This window comes from Asparagus officinalis, chromosome 4, assembly GCF_001876935.1.
Source record: "Asparagus officinalis chromosome 4, Aspof.V1, whole genome shotgun sequence".
NCBI classification, from domain to species: Eukaryota; Viridiplantae; Streptophyta; class Magnoliopsida; order Asparagales; family Asparagaceae; genus Asparagus; species Asparagus officinalis.
The window spans coordinates 86,303,389-86,320,934 of NC_033797.1; the positions used below are offsets into that span (position 1 = coordinate 86,303,389).

The window sequence follows — 17,546 nt, forward strand, 5'->3', positions numbered from 1 at the left end:
CCTGCCACAATCTTTGTGCACACCCTCTAAAATTACTATTTTCCAATGCCAGCAATCTATAGAGTTGCAAGAAAAACACGAACAGCAGACTTGGTTAACAATTGAAAAAGAGAACAACCAGCCACATCGATCCAAAGACAAAATGCATGTGATATAATTCAATAACCATCTGAAAAGGGGGAACAAATCTAATTAACAGTCATACAAGTCAAATACACGCAACGTTACCCCTCATCCTACACTGAAGAGATTTAGAAAGGCTTTTATAACTTCCTGATGACAGTCCCATCTTCATAATACTACTGGAAGATATGAAAGCAAAATTGTGTAACAATAGGCAGACAAAGTACATAGTAAATTTCCTACCTTGGATGAGTGCGTCCAAGATCTCCATGAACAAATTCCTTGATGTATGTCCCAGCCTGTATTTGGACAGCATAAAGATCAAATACTAGGTTAATGATAAAGAAATAAACAGATAAATTCCATAGAAAATATCTTGCTTATTTGACTTTACAGTCCTACCGAAGATACCATGAGTTGCTACTTTTACCCAAGGTCCAGCTGTGACCTTGATATTCAAATGCAAGAAGGCAGGACCTGTGTCCAACCTCTCCTCGGCTTAAAGTGTTTATTCTAGAACTCTTTCTACCATAAGTTACCAGCACCCTTTTCTTCACTCATGTCACTAGAAAAAAATGGCAAATAGAAGTTTCATAGTTATGCTAGGGCTGCATATGAGGTTAGATGGTCAAGAGTGTTGGAAAATAGTTGACTTATGGCAAATGGATTTCCTAAAGTGTGATATATAATGGAGGGGACTCAACCTAGACCTGGAGGTGGCGACATCCTCACGAAGCAAGTTAAGTCCAGAGATGTCAATTTCCTTTTTATTCCAAGTATAGAAATTTATGAATTCAGTTCTAGCTTTATGGGAGTTTAGGAAGTTGAGTGCTGACTGCTGGAACACCTATCGCAGATGAGGTTCAGATACTGGAGTATAAAATGTAGAAGACTTAACACAGCATAGAGCTAGAGACATCACAAAGCAAAGAACATGAAAGCCCATAGAAGTGAACTTCCCCTTGATCCTGAAGGTAGACAAATACTGAAATTTCGGTCAAAAGAGAGACTTACAAGGTGCAATTTTTTTCATATATTTCCTTGTACTTGCTTTACCCTTATGTATGCTGTTCATCCTTCAAGAGTTATTATTCAAATACCAATAAAATATCAGACTGCTTAACAGTTCAACCACTATTTTATAATTTAATTCCTGTCCCCACAATAAAATAGCAAAAGTGTTGCAGACATGTTCATTGAATAACGTCAAATTGTTTTTGGCTACTGTAGAATCACAAATGTTTTCAAGTAATTTGAACAATTTTCCAGAATCAGCACTAACGACTTCGTCAGCTTGAGACTAGTTCATGACAAGTGTTACTTCACCATTTAACTACAGATTCAAATTACACTTGTTGATATACTTGTTTCATGCTTCCAACTTTCATATATAGTTTAAGATACAGGGAAGAACAATATTAACCACTTAAATGTCCACTAAATTCAATTGTGAAACAGCTGGTAACTGAAAAGTTTTAGTTTCTGGCACGTTTTTAAATTTCTCATTCGACAATTACTCCTATTAAGAACAAAAACTAGTATCATCTGATATTAAATAAACCCCAGAATTTCCATGATAAAATATATGCACAAGGATAAAGGATGAGCCACATAACCAACACGTTTTGAGAACTGAAACGTTCGGGCTAGGATCACGACTATCCTATAAGATAACTTTGTAAGGTATGGATCCTAAAAAAGGGATCTAATTCTTTATTGGATCTAGAATGGACGCTTCAGGATTAAAACTTTCTCATTCTTTGTGATAGAACATCCATCATCTACTTAAATAGTCATTTATAACATAAGAAGTTTGAATGAAACACACCAATCATATGAATAATATATCACTACCTGAGCACAAAGATGCAGCAGAAAGTACTGGCAGCTTCCAGCAATCTTCTCAACCCTCATCCTGGAACAAGAAGCAAATACTAACAGTGTTAAATACCTGACATACTTGAAACGGAATGAACAGAATAAATAAAAATAAAGGTTGTCCTACCAATGTATGATTCGCTTACGCTCCAATGGACTACGACGATGAAGTACTCTGATAGGGGTCCTTTGCAAGATTTCCTGTAATTAGAGGAAAAACAAAAGGTAAGAAGATGTAATCGTCATTCATGGTATGCAAGTATATATAAAATGAAAGCTTCCCTCACAAATAACAAACAACATGAAACACAGTATACGCAATATAATTTTATTGCATTTCGTGAATAACTGAACACTAATCCATTATTCGAGAAGGCATAACAGCAGTGCACAACATGATGGTAATATCTGGAAACAAGAAGTATCTAACAGAGTAAATACTAAGAAACGCCTTCCTCCCTCTCCCTATCTTGTAAATGTAACTGGAGGTGCTGGCATGCGGGCTGGTACAAGCAAGAGAAACATATTTATCATGGTATATGAATTTGGAATCTTCACTTAGTCATATCACCTCATCAAATAAGTAAGTTTCAATCATCAAACTGTAGAGGTCTTCCTCCTTCTGAGGTGCACAACCAGGAGATGCTGTTTTTATGCTGTTGGTCTAATATCTACATGAAGAATTTATTAGAGCCCTGACACTTGATTCACCTAATGTGACCCTAATGGCTACTCATGCTTACCCAATTGATCTCCTCCCCCCCCCCGCCCCCTCTCATATATTCATAAAAAAGAATAAATTCAATTCTTAAATAAAGAGAAGGGAAGAAATATATTGTCGGTCTCTAAGCTTGGCCTCTTGCAGTAACCTTTCATATTCACCTAATTCCACTAAATTTTCAAGGCATATTGGAGACAGTATAATATATACACAGGTGCATAGTGTCTACTGCATTTTAGACTCTAAGGGTGTTTGGCAATCACCTAAAATTTGAGCCTGAACCTGGCACAGTTCTTTTCTAAACCAGTTTAGAGTTGGACAAGGGGTTGCTGGTCCAACACGAAACTGATTTTAAGGCCTATTTTTGGCCTAAGGACTGAGCCAGAACTGGCCCAGTCTTTACCAATCACAAATTAACCCAAACTGGGCTAGGTTCAATCATGGCTCAGTTTTAAGAGTTTGCCAAACACACCCTAATTCATTTAAATAGCAACTTACCATATTTTCAATAGAAGATATATGATCAAGATCCTCCTCTGTCAGTGGGCGAGAAGTCCACACAAGGGCAGAATACTGTTTCTGAATTAAGAGAAAATGAACCATCATGCATTCTATCCAAGTGGCAAAATATAAATAGTGAACTAGCAAGAGGCAACTGTTATGCAAAAAGCAAATAAACCTGTTTCTCTGCCTCTCCTTCACGCATCAGAGTCCATATTTCACTGCCAAGCACTTTAAGATTTCGCACTGTAACCTACAAACCATAATAGAGTGCGTCCGAGGTGATACAGTTAAAACAATAAGCATTCAACTGAGACCAGACATTAATGTGGACAACAAACAGATTAAATTTTCAAATCACAATGTCAAACTTACATATCTTTCTGGGGAGTTGTTTATTGTGTCTGCAACTTGTTGAACATCAACCGTTGATGGCATGCAACGAGCATTTAACACTTCAACAAGAAATGGCCGACCAGATCCCAACATCCTAACCTGATCAGATAGTTTACTTATTCCCTAGAAAAGCAGATATAAACAATTTCAATGTAGAGAATTGACACATACGTCAATGTCTTCTCTTCCAGCAGCATGAAACTTGTAACTGTCACCTTTACAAATTGCAAGTGCATTGTCCCCGATTATCTCCTACAATATAAAACATAAGAATGAAAGCTCTGCCTATCTTCAAGCTTAAACTACTTCCATGAAGGGGTCAAACCTCAACCGATGCTTCTCCCATTCTTTCATCATCAATTATCCACCGTGACTGGCTGACCTTCCTAGAGAGCTGTCATAAAGAAAAACCGAAGTGCATGATTGTTTCGGAAATGATTCAATATATTTGCAAGATTATTCAGTTCAGGTCTTCTAGCTCAATTAAGAAATTTCAGGTAGTTAAATTACCTGGAACTTATGTCTTTCTATATAATGTATTCCTTATGAAATACACTTATTTATGTTGCAATTAAACTTCAATCTTTCCCCACATAAAGTTTCCGTTAGGCACTTTGGTATGCAGGAATCCTACAATTCTAATTTCAGTCCTTGAATTTAAAAATAATCAAACAAACTAATTGAAGTAAAAAGTATTTTCCATTAGAAGCTGATAGAGAAATTCCAACTTAATAAGCTAATGGGACAAGAGCTGGTTTCTCAATAGTAAACCTAAACGCAAGCAATTAAACTGTTTAAAGAATCATATAAATTCCTTTAAATCCTGCCTTAAACTTCTTCTTTCTCTTCCACTTCCTTGTTGCCTAACTGCTTATCTGCTGCCAGTGCACCCAGAGACTACAGACTAGTAATAACCCTTGACTACTCCAAACTATCTTAAACATTGCTTTTCAGATTTAAATTGGATCTGTTTCCATCCTTCATTTCATTCATTTCAATCTCAATACAGTGATACTGGTCCTATCCTGTTTCTTATACTGCTCCGCTTCCTTTGCACCTAGAGAGTACAAAATATAATATCCCTTGACTACTCCAAACTAGCTTTTTAGATGCAAATTGGATCAATTTCAATCCTTCACTTTGTTCATTACAATCTCAGCACACTGATTCTCTCCTGTTTCTTCTATCCATAAACACAACCATAATGACCTCTTCCTCTACACCTCCAAAAGCTAAAAACAGAACCAGTTAATTGCCTGATAGTAATACACATAACTAACTTGCATATTTCTATTTCTCAAAATATGTATGCACACAAGCTCTTCAATTATCTGAGTTTATGTATAGGGAGAAATCTTCATGATTAACCTATGTATTTACACGATTACATCTGCCATTTGATTGTTCCAACAGATTTCTTATACTTTCCTCTCATACATATAAAAGAAATTTTGAATTGTACAAACAATAATTTTTTATTTAAACTGCACAGTCTTTTATGTCTACTATTCAAAGTAAATGGTATATGCTTGATTTTTAAATTTTACTTTAGTTATATTGAAAGCACCAAAAGTGCAACACATATCAAACAAAAGCAATATATGCGAACAATTACAAGAAAATTGAATCACAAGAATCAAAGATCATAACAAACAGGTCCATGACTTCGTAATTGCTAGTATAGTTTGTGTATATAACATAATTGTTAGGTTTCAACTCTAGTAGATGTGATTTTTCCCCAGGAAAAAAAATTCAGTAAAGAATAGGATGAGATGAATTATATTTCTAGATATAAATGACAAAAACATAGCATCATATGAAGGGTAAGAACAAAAAGGGGGAAATGGTGATAACCGTTGAATGCAAGAAGTAAGAATCTGTAGAGATGGAAAGAAAATAAGATGACAAGTTGTTTAAACTGCAAAAAATAGAGTAGCTCATCTGCATCATAACGCCTGTAACCCCTACTGTTGGGCCATCTACACCATTAATGCTTGCAAAAGAAGAATATTCAAAGAGAACTCTCACATGCAAAGGAACAACAATTCTGTCTGTAATGGAGACCAAATTTATTGCGACAGAAAAGGATGTAAATATGAGAGACGACCTCAATTGCACAAAAATTGCGTGTCGCAGCTGTGTAGAAACACAGACATCAGATGATAGATAGATTAGTTTGCATCTCTGTTCTAATGGATTAGCAATTTATCATAAGGAGATTATGTCACGATAGAGTCACCTGAAAAGAAACCTCTGCAGTGCTGATCCAATATGAGAAGAAGTGTAAAATAACAAGGATAACAACAGTGATCGCATTACAGACAGAATTACGGCATATAAAGGATCTAGAACTGCAATTTTAGCCGTCCACAGATAAGAAAAGGCTCACATAAACTCCAAGATCAAGAAAGCTGCTCCATTCCAGCTCGATCCAACTTTATAAGTTTCCACTACAGTTATAAATACTTGTAGAATAGTACATCATCCACGTCTGCTATCCCTGGCAATAACAACTTCTCCTAAAGGATAAGAAGATCTAGAGATAAAGGTACTGTACTTTCGTTAAAAAGTATGAGGTGTTACTCCATGGGCAGAAGTAATCCTGGAAGATTCCTAAACAGATGCATGCAATGGCAGATTCACATGTAATCCTAAGGGAGAAAGGGGTGTGTGTGTGTGTTAGGGGGGGGGGGGGGGGTAAAATACAATTTCCCTGCCATAACTTAAAAGATATCTGCACCACATTTGAATTTTAGTCTATTGAAGTTGGGAATTCAACCTGTTTGTTAATAATGTTGATTTATAATATTATATATTAATTCTTGGATATATAGATAGTTGTAGTCCCCATCCCCCCCCCCCCTAAAAAAAAAGAGTTTTTCTGTTCCGCCACTGGATGCATGTTTGCAAGAGCAACACTCCAAATTGCAAGCAGAAGTTCATGACTTCCTAACTCCAGTGCTTTGAAAGTTTCAGGTGTTTCTGAGCATTCACATTTTTTGGAAGACGTATAAGTTGCAGCCGTTTATAAATGGCATTTTCATAAAACTGGTTGATGCAAAAAAATAAGTCTTATTATCTTCCATGACATATAAACGCATACAAGAGTCAGGACTAATACCGCATGAAGCGTAAGTTACAACAACATAGAAGAATAAGCAACAAAAACATGTTTGATCATGGGAAAAATGTAATACTACTGAGCTCCCAACATACCTTCAAATATCTACCGCCAATGTATATAGGCATTCTATGGCAAGTAGTTGTCAATTGACATGGTTTGGATACCTAAAGAGAAAAGTAAATGAGAACAGAAACTTCATGCACTTAATAAATGGATAATGCTTTCTAATGGAAGACAGCCTTACCTTTTGTGGTGGCAACATAAACTGCTCAATAAACATGTGATCTTGCAAACTACTAAGTGCTCTAAGAATAGCTGCATCAGACTCACTGCAGACCGCATTTGAATCTTTTCTAGTTCTGCCATTCAAATCAACAACAATACCTACAGTGGCTTCTGTTTTCAGCGGGACAAGCATCATTATCAATCTTGGAACTCAAATAACATAAAGGAACTAAAAATTCCTTGATATCTTCACACGAAAATAAGCACCTAAGCATTCATATGCCACATAAGGCACGAGACATGTCAAGGTCATGGAAAGTGGAATGAAGCAGCAAGGTGCCGCTTAGGCTTTCTGGGGCTTAAAACGGAAAAAGCGCCAAGTCAATTTTTTATTTTCAAAGAAGGACAAAACATCAAAAAAAAAAAAAAAAGAAAAGGAAAAAACATCTGAAAATTTTAAAAGAAACAAATATTGGAGGGAATTTTTTTTTATAGATACATATGTGATGTTTATAGAGATCCTAACCATGAAAGAGATGTGTATCAATATTTAGATTCAATCATACAATATTAACAAAATACAATCCACATTGTAATGTCATAAACTACATGTAGTGAACTATGTACATAAAATAGTCACAAGTTATGACTTAACGTAAATTATCAAAGGAAAGGTTTACAGTGGCCACTTTAGTGCCACTTTTGGGTTTACTGGCCATTTTTGGGCTGCTTCTCGTGCCACGCTTGTTTTCGGGCGGGCTTTTCCAAGTGGAAAGGGTCTCACAGCCCAAAAAGCTTAAGCAGAGGTTTTTACTGCTTTTTACAACACTGAGATACGATAATCCAAAAAAATAACATGAAAATTAATTAGATTCTATAAATTCACTGTTTGGGCATAGTGAAGCACATAGCCAACAAGTTGTTATATCAAGGGAACTTTGTCCTCTATTACTACACAACAATTACCTTTGGTGCTACAAGGTAGACTATTCTCACTGGTAATAAGTAATAACATCTTGCTTTAATGAACTTTCACAAAATGGATTACCTCCATTCTGGCACTTGCCAACTGTTGCCATGGAAAATATGTGTTCCTGCTAACCTATCATAAGCATGAGATATGATTAATTTATTCTGCTATGCATAATCCTTTAAGAATATTTCATTGATCTCGGCTGCCTAGTTGGTTATACACCAAATTAACTGCTAGCTCACTGTTTTTATTTTTATTTTTTAGTATTAGTCTTCTCAAGTACTTTTCCAGCTCTCGCCAGACTCCGATGAAGTCCTGGTGAAGGTTTTCTATAGGGGTAGAGCACAACGAAGTTCCTTCATTTCTGCATTCAAAGATGAAGAAAAGGGAACAAAGAAGGCATAGGAAAAGGGATCAGGGTCTTCACGATTTTAGGTGATGGGTTTGGTTTTTGCGTTTGGTTTTTTAACTTGATAAGCAAACACACTTAAGTTTTCGGTTATTGGGTATGTGAAAATGGTTTTCTTTTGCTGAAACCCTAATTCACACATATCTGCAGTGAATCCACGTCCTAGGTGTCGTTCTCTTCTGTTAAAGTAGTAGATTCTTCACTTCCTTTTCCTTTTTTTTATGAATTATGAATGCTCATTTGGGCGTCTGTAACACTTATGCTAAAATAACAGCTCCAAGTTAATTTTGTTTTTCTGTAATCGAGTATATTGGTTTTATATGGTGATCAATGTTCGAATTATCATACATCCTTATAATAAACATACAGCCTGATATATATTATTGTTCTTCATTCTACTAGTTTATATCTAAGTACCCAAAAGGCAACCTTTTTGTTAGTACACCTTTCCTTACAATGTTAAGGCTAATGAGTGGTGTTTAGAAATCATTTGCTTTAAATGGATCATAGAATTATCATAAGTTGTGAATAACATTCTGATTAAACCAAACAATTGTTGTGACTCTTGACTCTTTAATGTTTAAATCGTAACTTAGTTCACATGTCAGTCAAAATTGTGTGTGTGTATGTATGTATGTATGTATGTATGTATAACACACACACACATTTAGCGGGTCTATCTGTTTGCCCGGTTATGCTTTTGAATGTTCTGTTTTTACTTATTCAAACGTTAAGCCTGAATATTGCTAAAAGCTAAAGTCATTGTTATGGAGAATGCAATTACAAAAGCTGCAAGTGGTACAAAGGCACTTTGTCCTCTATCTCATATCTCATAACTTGATATTGTGAAGCTTCCAAAGCAATTTAAGGTTTTTCACATACTTTTCAGCTTACCGCCTTGTATATATATTGTAATGAACACTTCTAGAATAATTCTTTATAACAATGAATTATTCGTGAATTATTCTAGAAACATGCAAGTGAAGTACTTTTTGCTTTATTTCAGGTTGGAGCTGAATTGTTATTTTGTGTGATTGGTTACAAACAAAACGAATTACTATCACATGTAAGAAAACTCTAGTATAATTTCTGTCATGAATCAGTTAAAGTTATTTTCTAGAATATCTGTTCAATTATGTATGTCTATTTGTTCACAAAGGTTTCTAGTCTATTATAAGTAAAAATAAACTTCTTCTGCTTGTTCTTAGGTGCAATTTAAGCCGGCAAAAGCATTTTTAGTCTGTTCTAATTATGCACAAAATCCTGAGTGTTATTAGGTGAAATCAAATATAAGCCAGAGGAAACATGCATTATGAGCAAGATAAAACATAGAAAGAAGAAATGAAATGGGTCAGGTTCTATGTTACATGACTTTTATAACACATCTTATAATTTAAAATTATAGAGGGAATAACTATAAGCTACTTTTAATATATTACTTCATTAAAAAACAATTTTTGAAGAGGTATAATAAATTAATCTATCTATTATAACTTTAACACTTTTCCCTATCAATACACCTTATTCACAATCTTTAAAAAAAACCTAAACAGTGTTTTAAAAGCAAAAGGCGAGCTCAAAGCGATGAGGTCCTATGTTGCCTGAGCCGAGAGAGCCAAAAAAGGCAATCACCTAAGTGAACCAAGGCGTCAAATATTTAAAAAATTCATAAGACATTACAAAGATTATGCAAATGTCAATAAGTAGCAAAAGACAAATTAATCACAGCCAAATTTTCAAAGTCCCAAATCTAATGAGTCATAAATCATCTAAATGTAGTAACAAATATTGAATAGTAATATTAACTAGTAATTGCTAACATAGACAAATAAGTAGCAATCTTTGAACTTTAAGGTTCAAACAATGGCTTGTACTCAATGATATAGCTTATAAAGTACATTACAACAAAAAATAGTGAAAAACCAACCAAGAAAAAAGAAACACAAAACTTCAATTACGAAACAAACTTTACTTTATAAGGCACCTTTCACACCTTCAAAATTTTACAACAAAGAAACACTTTGTGCCTTACATCACATGCCTTAGGCTAGTGCCTAAGGCACCAAGCTAAGATCATGAGCAATGTTTAAAAAAGCGGAAGCACAAAGTGAAGCGCTAGACCCTTTGATGAAACGAGGCGTAAGCTTAAAAGCGAAAGTGTAAGCATCATGAGTTTAAGTATTTTAATTTTAAAGTTGTAAAAATTATAAAATATAATATATAATGACATAATAATTTACAAATTTATACATTCATTTGGTGATTAGTAAATAAGAATTAAATTTTTGAAGTATAGAAACAAATCATAATAAACTAAGCTACATGCATAACATATATATTTTATTTACATTCACATGGTCATATTGAAAATACATATGGGCATTTTTATGTTAGTCAAATTTTCTTTTATATCCTCCTATCTTGTCTAAAGTGTACGCTTCAAAAGAAAAGCACTTTATGAAGCGCAATCGCACGCTTCAATTTTGCTTTAAATGATGAGGTATAAGCTTCAATGGATAAATAGTTTCACTCTTGAGTTTCAAAGCATCTAGCCTTCAAAAAGTTGTGAAGCGAGTTTCAACGCAAGTTTCTGAAAAGCTTTTCAAACATTGATCATGAGGCGCCAAGGGGAGCTCTTGTGACACTAAAAGGCGCTTACCTTAGTAACCTTCATCGCTTGACAATATAGAAGGTGCTAAGTTACAAGATCGCATTGTCTGAGCTCCTGAGACGCTAAGGCACATCACCTTTAAAACACTGATGCAAAATATGACATAATTTTAATTCCTTCTTATTTGCAAATTTTGTTGTCACGATATGAGGATGCTAGTTCTTATAAAAAGAAATTTTATGTTCTATGCATGCACCTTTTATCTACTTACTCTAGTTTATTTTGAATGCATACTTTTAAAAGATCACCTCACTTTGAGCTACTATTGACTAATTCATTCAAAAGTTGACATTATCTTTAGCAATACTGACTATTTTATTCATTTCTTCTGTTTATCTTGTTGTTGTCTTGCAGAGATATTCCAGAGCCTCTGATGTCTAAGGAGGTGAGTCCGACCAGAAAACTACTGAAATTATTTTTGTTTAAGTTACATAATTAATCATTGATTTGGAGAATGGAGCACCATGAAAGTGTATGTTAATGAAAAAATGCTTTGAGAAATGAGTAGGAACAACAAATTGTCTTTAGTTGCTTTGGGAAATGATATGAAACTCAAACAAAATTGTCTTGTCATGTTTTACTTGTCCGCTCATAATAAATGCAAGAGTGACCAAAGAATGAAGAGTGGCACATTGGATACCATGACTAGCATGCTACCATCATAATAAAATGGTTGAAAAAAATAATGAGTCAATTCAATTGATCTCATTCTTTTTATTTTCTTTGGATAATAGAGTTCATCAGTTCAAGTAAGTGATATTTATCTCTTTGTTGCTTCGGTTTTATTCTTTTGTTTTGTTTGCTTGCTTCCTTTTTACCATGGGCAATTTAGCAAGGTTTTCTTTTTACTTTTTGTTCTTAATATAGGTTATTATGTCCTTGCTATTTTAGTGGCTACACCACACCTTTCGGATGGAGAAACGATAGGCCATCGAAGGTGTGATGGAGCATGTGCACCTCCAAGTGCCCTATGCCTATCGCCGTCATCATCAACCTTTAAGACTAATCTCAAGCTGGGGAGTTCCTTGACTTCCTCAATATGACGCTCCAATATTTAGTACATATTTATATAGTGATATTTCTTCAATATCTACAATCCAATGTGGATTTTGGCCATCTAATATTATACCAATATCTGATATTTAAAACATTATCTATGAGTTAGTTTTCATGTTTGATAATGAGCTATATTCATATTTGAATATGAGTTGGTTGTGCTTGATCATGACTCATGAGTTATATGATGTATTGCATCATGAGCTAACTATCATAAAATACCATGAATTGTGTCGTAATCAATAATATGTTAGTTTCTATATTTGATAATGAGTTAAGTGTTATAACTAATCATGAATTATTATTTGAATGTTACTCTCTTAGAATTCTAAGATAATGTGATTAGTGTGATTCTATGACTTAATTGTTACTTCTTAGTTCTTTCACTTTCTCTGACAACCAAGATATCGAAGAAACATAGCTACCCCACTTTCGATGACGGTTCTTTGACAACTAAGATGTCGAAGAAACATAGCTACCCTACTTTCGGTGACGGTTCTAGAAACCCTTCCAAGATGGCAACACAATCAGGCTCTAAGAAAATAACTCTATGGACGAGGGTTCTTCTAGAAACCTCTCCAAGATGGCAACAGGCTTCAAGAAGAAGACCTTCGCTAATGCCTCCTCTTTTATCAATGATAGATTTCGCAACACTCGAGCAGCAATTGAATATAAAGGTTTTATGAAGGGGGCATTGTAACACCCTTGAATTTTCAATAGCTTATAAATATATTTATAGAATTTAATTTTTGACTAGTGTAATATAACATTCGGAGTCTGGATACATGGTGCTAAGCATATGGTAGGCCATGCATTATTATTGGGTCAATATAGACAAATGTTACAAAATGAACCACTAAAAAAGTCAGAGACCCAAAGTCGTATACAAGGGGATGCTTTAATATATGAGTAACCATTATAATAAAACGAAATATCTTTTTAAATTAATTAGTCGTATAAATTTTGGCTAAATCTTTTATTTATGAATTAATAATGATTTACGTTATTTTTAATCTAGCAAACAAGAAAGGTGCCTAATCTCTTGAGATGTGAAGAGAGTAGTCACACATTCCTAAATTTCATCTCTAAGATTTCAACGTAGGTCTATTTTCATCAAAATGATCCTAGGTATTGGTTGTAGATGTGAACCGAAGTGTTTACTCGTCGTAGATTTTTATCTTTGACCCATTATCCTAATATCTTCGTATCTTTTGATTGTACCCAATCACGGTAATTAATGATTTTACAGAAAGCTCTTTTCGAGCTCTACTTGGTGGCGGTTACAATTTTACTGTCTAAACTTTCATTATTGATTGATTTCAGAATGTGTGACTAGACTATTATCTGTCACAGTTTCAAAATTGACCCCCTGAACTTGTAGCCATTGTAACCTTTGAACCGTTTATCCTATTGAATTAATTATAGATTCTTTGGAACGCTTTTTTTGAGCTTAAATCTCTGGTAGCTAGATTTTCCCTATTAAGATTTTTATTTTGGACTGAATATAGTATGTTACCATGGACTTGAAGAACCAACTAGGGAGCCCGAGGAAGAAATGCAGAAGGCATATCCACACTAGTTTTAAGGTACGTGAATTTTGGGGACGAAATTCTTTTAAGGAGGGAAGAATGTCATAACCTTGATTTATCTACTAGCTTATCCATATACAATATTCAGTAACAGGTTAAAAGTTGATAAGTGTTATATTATATTATATGATACATGGTGACCTGATGTAGTTACAACTAGTCCAGTGATATAATAATGGTCCGAATATTGGATAAAATTATTGTTATTATCGGGTGGATACAGAAGATGACGGTGTTGCACATGAAATTTCTATATGAAATGGACATGAAGTTGAAAACACATGACTAAATGGGAGAGGAAAGTTAAACAGATATATAACAATGATAATAGTATCTTTTGTTACTTGGAGGAATTAGTTTAACTAAATGTTTTTTTTAACTAATTGTGATTAGAGACGTAATTGAGAGATTAACTTAAAACTTTATAAGCTTCTCTACCTCAATCTTAGAGGTGTCTGCTCCTAAGAAACCCTTAAGGAACCCGGCAAAATCACCACAAGACAACACATGGTCTCATGTTACCATAGATAAGAATGAATAAAATAAAATTTATCTCATTGCATGTTATCCCAACTAATTCCCTTCATTCCTCTCCCAAAGAACTGTAACCTTCAATCCCCAACAAAAACTCCAATAGGTCACCCAAAAGCTCTTTAAACCCAACTCCCACAAGTTCAAGACCTTATTTACTAGAAGAAAGCTTCCAAGGAAAAAAGTCATATAAGGTGTGTATTTACACTTGAATTTGTAAGCTATAAAGGTAAAAAGTGAAGTTAAATAATCTCTTAGAAAACAATAAATATTATGGGAGAAATAGCTTAAAGAAGAGGGTAAATTGTAATTAAATACCATATACTTTCCCACATCTTGCACTTAAATACCACAAATTGTAATTTGGCGCAAAGCAATACCATAAAATTTCTAAAATTTGCACGTTACTGTGATCGATCATGCAAACATGAAAATTTTCACCCAAATGTCTCTCTGTGATACTTACATGCTGATGTTTAGAGCTTTTAGCTAATAACATTTGTTAAATTTGCTATTAAATCAACTAAATTTCTTTTTCAAACTTATCTTAATTCAACTTTAAAATAGAGTTACGATATTTCTAATCAAAATTTAACAAATATTAATGATTAGAAAGCTCCAAAATTAGTATGTATTACATAGAAACATTTCGGAGAAAATTTTCACGTTTGCATGATCGATGATAGTAACGTGCAAATTTTGGAAACACCAAAATACAACTTGTGGTCTTTAACTACAACAAGTGGGAAACTATATGGTATTTAAGTGCAATTTACCATAAAGAAAAAGTGCAATTTATATGAGATTGTTTGGGTAAGTGTAACTAGGGCTTCCAACTGGTGAATGCATACAATCATGTGCTAAAAAGATTGTATATTTTCTTCTAAAACACCTATTTGAATACCGCTTGTCACGTTAGAAACTAGACAAAGAGATGAATCGCAGATATAATCTTATACTAATTTTACATTCAATTGATACCCGATTCATCTGATATAGTAACTATGCATTTCCAGTTCATTTCTATTTCTGTGCGCACTTAATAAGTTGCATATATTCACATCTATGAAACTAGTTACAATATATTGTTTGATGTTTTACAGAGTTAACTAATATAACTGAATGTAACTGTAAATTTTTTTTTGCATTTTAATGTTATTTTATATCTTAAAAAGGTAGCCAAACTAACCAAATAATACAGTTAGATGTGATTCTGTGAGTTGTGCGTAGTGCCACTAGACTTAAATAACTATCCATCGATATATAATTTATAGGTGTAAGGCATTATGCTAATGTATCCAGAAATGGCTAGAGAAACTGACCAAAGCCATTCATGTTTGATAGCAAGTGACCTGTTACATGCTCTAGAGTGATCCTTTAAAACTACATATGTAAACTACATAGGATAAGCTAGTAAAAGGCTTGTCTAAATAAATTGTTGGTAGGATACCAAGTAGACATTGTAGCTCTCTAACTTCAGAATGGGAAAATAGTCCACGCATGAGTTAATCACATCCAATGAAATATCATGATGTAATATATGTATGTGATGTAAACGAGTAAAATTCTCTATCTCAGACTTAAGCGCTAGAATCAAGGTTTTAAATATCGGATATCGAGGAAATATCGGATGACCAAAATTCATATCGGATTGCGGGTAACAGGGAAATATCGGGGATATGTGGTAAATATCGGAATGTCATAATGAATGTTTGCATACATAGTATAATGCATTAAAATGTAATCTCAATATATGTAATGAAATTTAAGCATACAAAATATGAATAATATATGTTTAGGATCACTAATCAACCTTCTAAAATAAATAAAAGTGCAAAGCAACGTTGCAACATTCGATCTGCTTTTTTAAGGGCAAAATGTCATTTGATATAATGGGGAAATCTTGATATCTCACCCAAAAATTCCAAACGCGGTATATTATTTTGCAACAAGCTATATAAAAAGATATATTGGTCCACATATCGGCTAATATATCGGCCATATAGGGGACTTATCACTCAAAATAACCAAAAAGCGGTAAAGGATATTTAAAGACCATATCGGTTGCGGCAAGCCTTGTAAAAGGATATATCGGGGGATATATCGGGTCATGTCGGGGATATTTAAAACAATGGCTAGAATCAAGGACTATACTCGAGCATCTAATAGGTAACAACTCTCTTATTTCTATCATTCTGCTGAAGTTTCATATGCAACTTTGTGCTTTGAATAACTTATTCATTGTTTGTATGAATGTCCATATCGAAAATTCAATCATATCCTACGCTTGTTGATTGGTCTCATTGGACTCTTTTCCTTTTGAATGACGATTGATATTTGGTTGTATCATTTATGGATCGTGAAATTGATGCTCGTAAAGTGATCTTTCTTTTTATGCCCTAATTCGGTGCACTAGTGCCCTCTGTAAAGTAACACTTCTCCAATGAGTTTATAATTGAAGGCATGTGTGTTCTAATCCCATGATGGGAAACAACTCAGAATCCTAGAAATATAGCATGTTTGTCGCTTGATTAATACTTCTGAGATTTCAGTTCTCATTTCTGGACTATCTCAGAATTCATCTAAATTTGATATTTCTGTTGATACATTCCTAATTTTCTTTGTATCACCCACTGAGCCTGTCGCTCATTACCTATTTTGTGGATGCATTTGTCCGCAAGCAACGACCTAAGCAAGAATAAGAATCTCCAGTAACAAGCGACTGCTAGTTAGAAGCTTAAACAAGTTTGCAAATACATTTTGCTATCAATATGAACCAAGCACTATGATAATGTAATATATTATTGGAGTGAAAAATTTAATGTATAGTTAAGTGCTTTTAAAGCTGATCTCCATTGTATAGTCATTCTGCTAGACTCAGCCATCAACTTGATATATTTGGTAGATAATACGTGTATTTGGATGGACATCTATTTATTAAACAATGGTACTTGTTCAGCCTTGACCTTGCAAATAGGTCATATCAATATTTTCTAGAATATTTAAATGGTTTATAGGTCGGGGTGTTACAAGTATTATCTCATGGCGCCAATGGTTTGAGTCCCAAAAAGGGATAACTATCTTACAATGACGGAAGATGTTTTCCCTAAGGCTATGGTGGAGTTTTTCGCTGATAGAATTATTTATAGGAGTAGGATTCAAAATCGCATCTCCTTCACTGAAATCTCCCTCTCCACCGAGCGCTTAGCTATCATATTCAAGATTCCCAACTTAGATCATGAGGTCTCTGGAAAGACACTTCTCGACTATAAGGATTTGCTTCGCTTCTCAAGACGGCGAGTGAGTTTATTCACATCCTTGATGGTAAGGATCATTTAAATAGCACTAA

General features: G+C 34.2%; 1 protein-coding gene across 1 annotated transcript in view; it reads right to left on the reverse strand.

Annotated features, from left to right (window-relative positions):
• LOC109837815 (putative tRNA pseudouridine synthase Pus10) overlaps nt 1–17,546 on the reverse strand; it is a 36,040-nt gene that overhangs the window by 9,681 nt on the left and 8,813 nt on the right. The window contains exons 5-14 of the mRNA XM_020406180.1: nt 6,988–7,139; nt 6,836–6,907; nt 3,945–4,013; nt 3,791–3,871; nt 3,599–3,718; nt 3,402–3,476; nt 3,221–3,301; nt 2,129–2,202; nt 1,978–2,038; nt 367–422 (exon numbers count right to left, since the gene is read on the reverse strand). Coding sequence (XP_020261769.1) covers nt 367–422; nt 1,978–2,038; nt 2,129–2,202; nt 3,221–3,301; nt 3,402–3,476; nt 3,599–3,718; nt 3,791–3,871; nt 3,945–4,013; nt 6,836–6,907; nt 6,988–7,139 — 841 coding nt within the window. The remainder of the gene's footprint in view (nt 1–366; nt 423–1,977; nt 2,039–2,128; nt 2,203–3,220; nt 3,302–3,401; nt 3,477–3,598; nt 3,719–3,790; nt 3,872–3,944; nt 4,014–6,835; nt 6,908–6,987; nt 7,140–17,546) is intronic.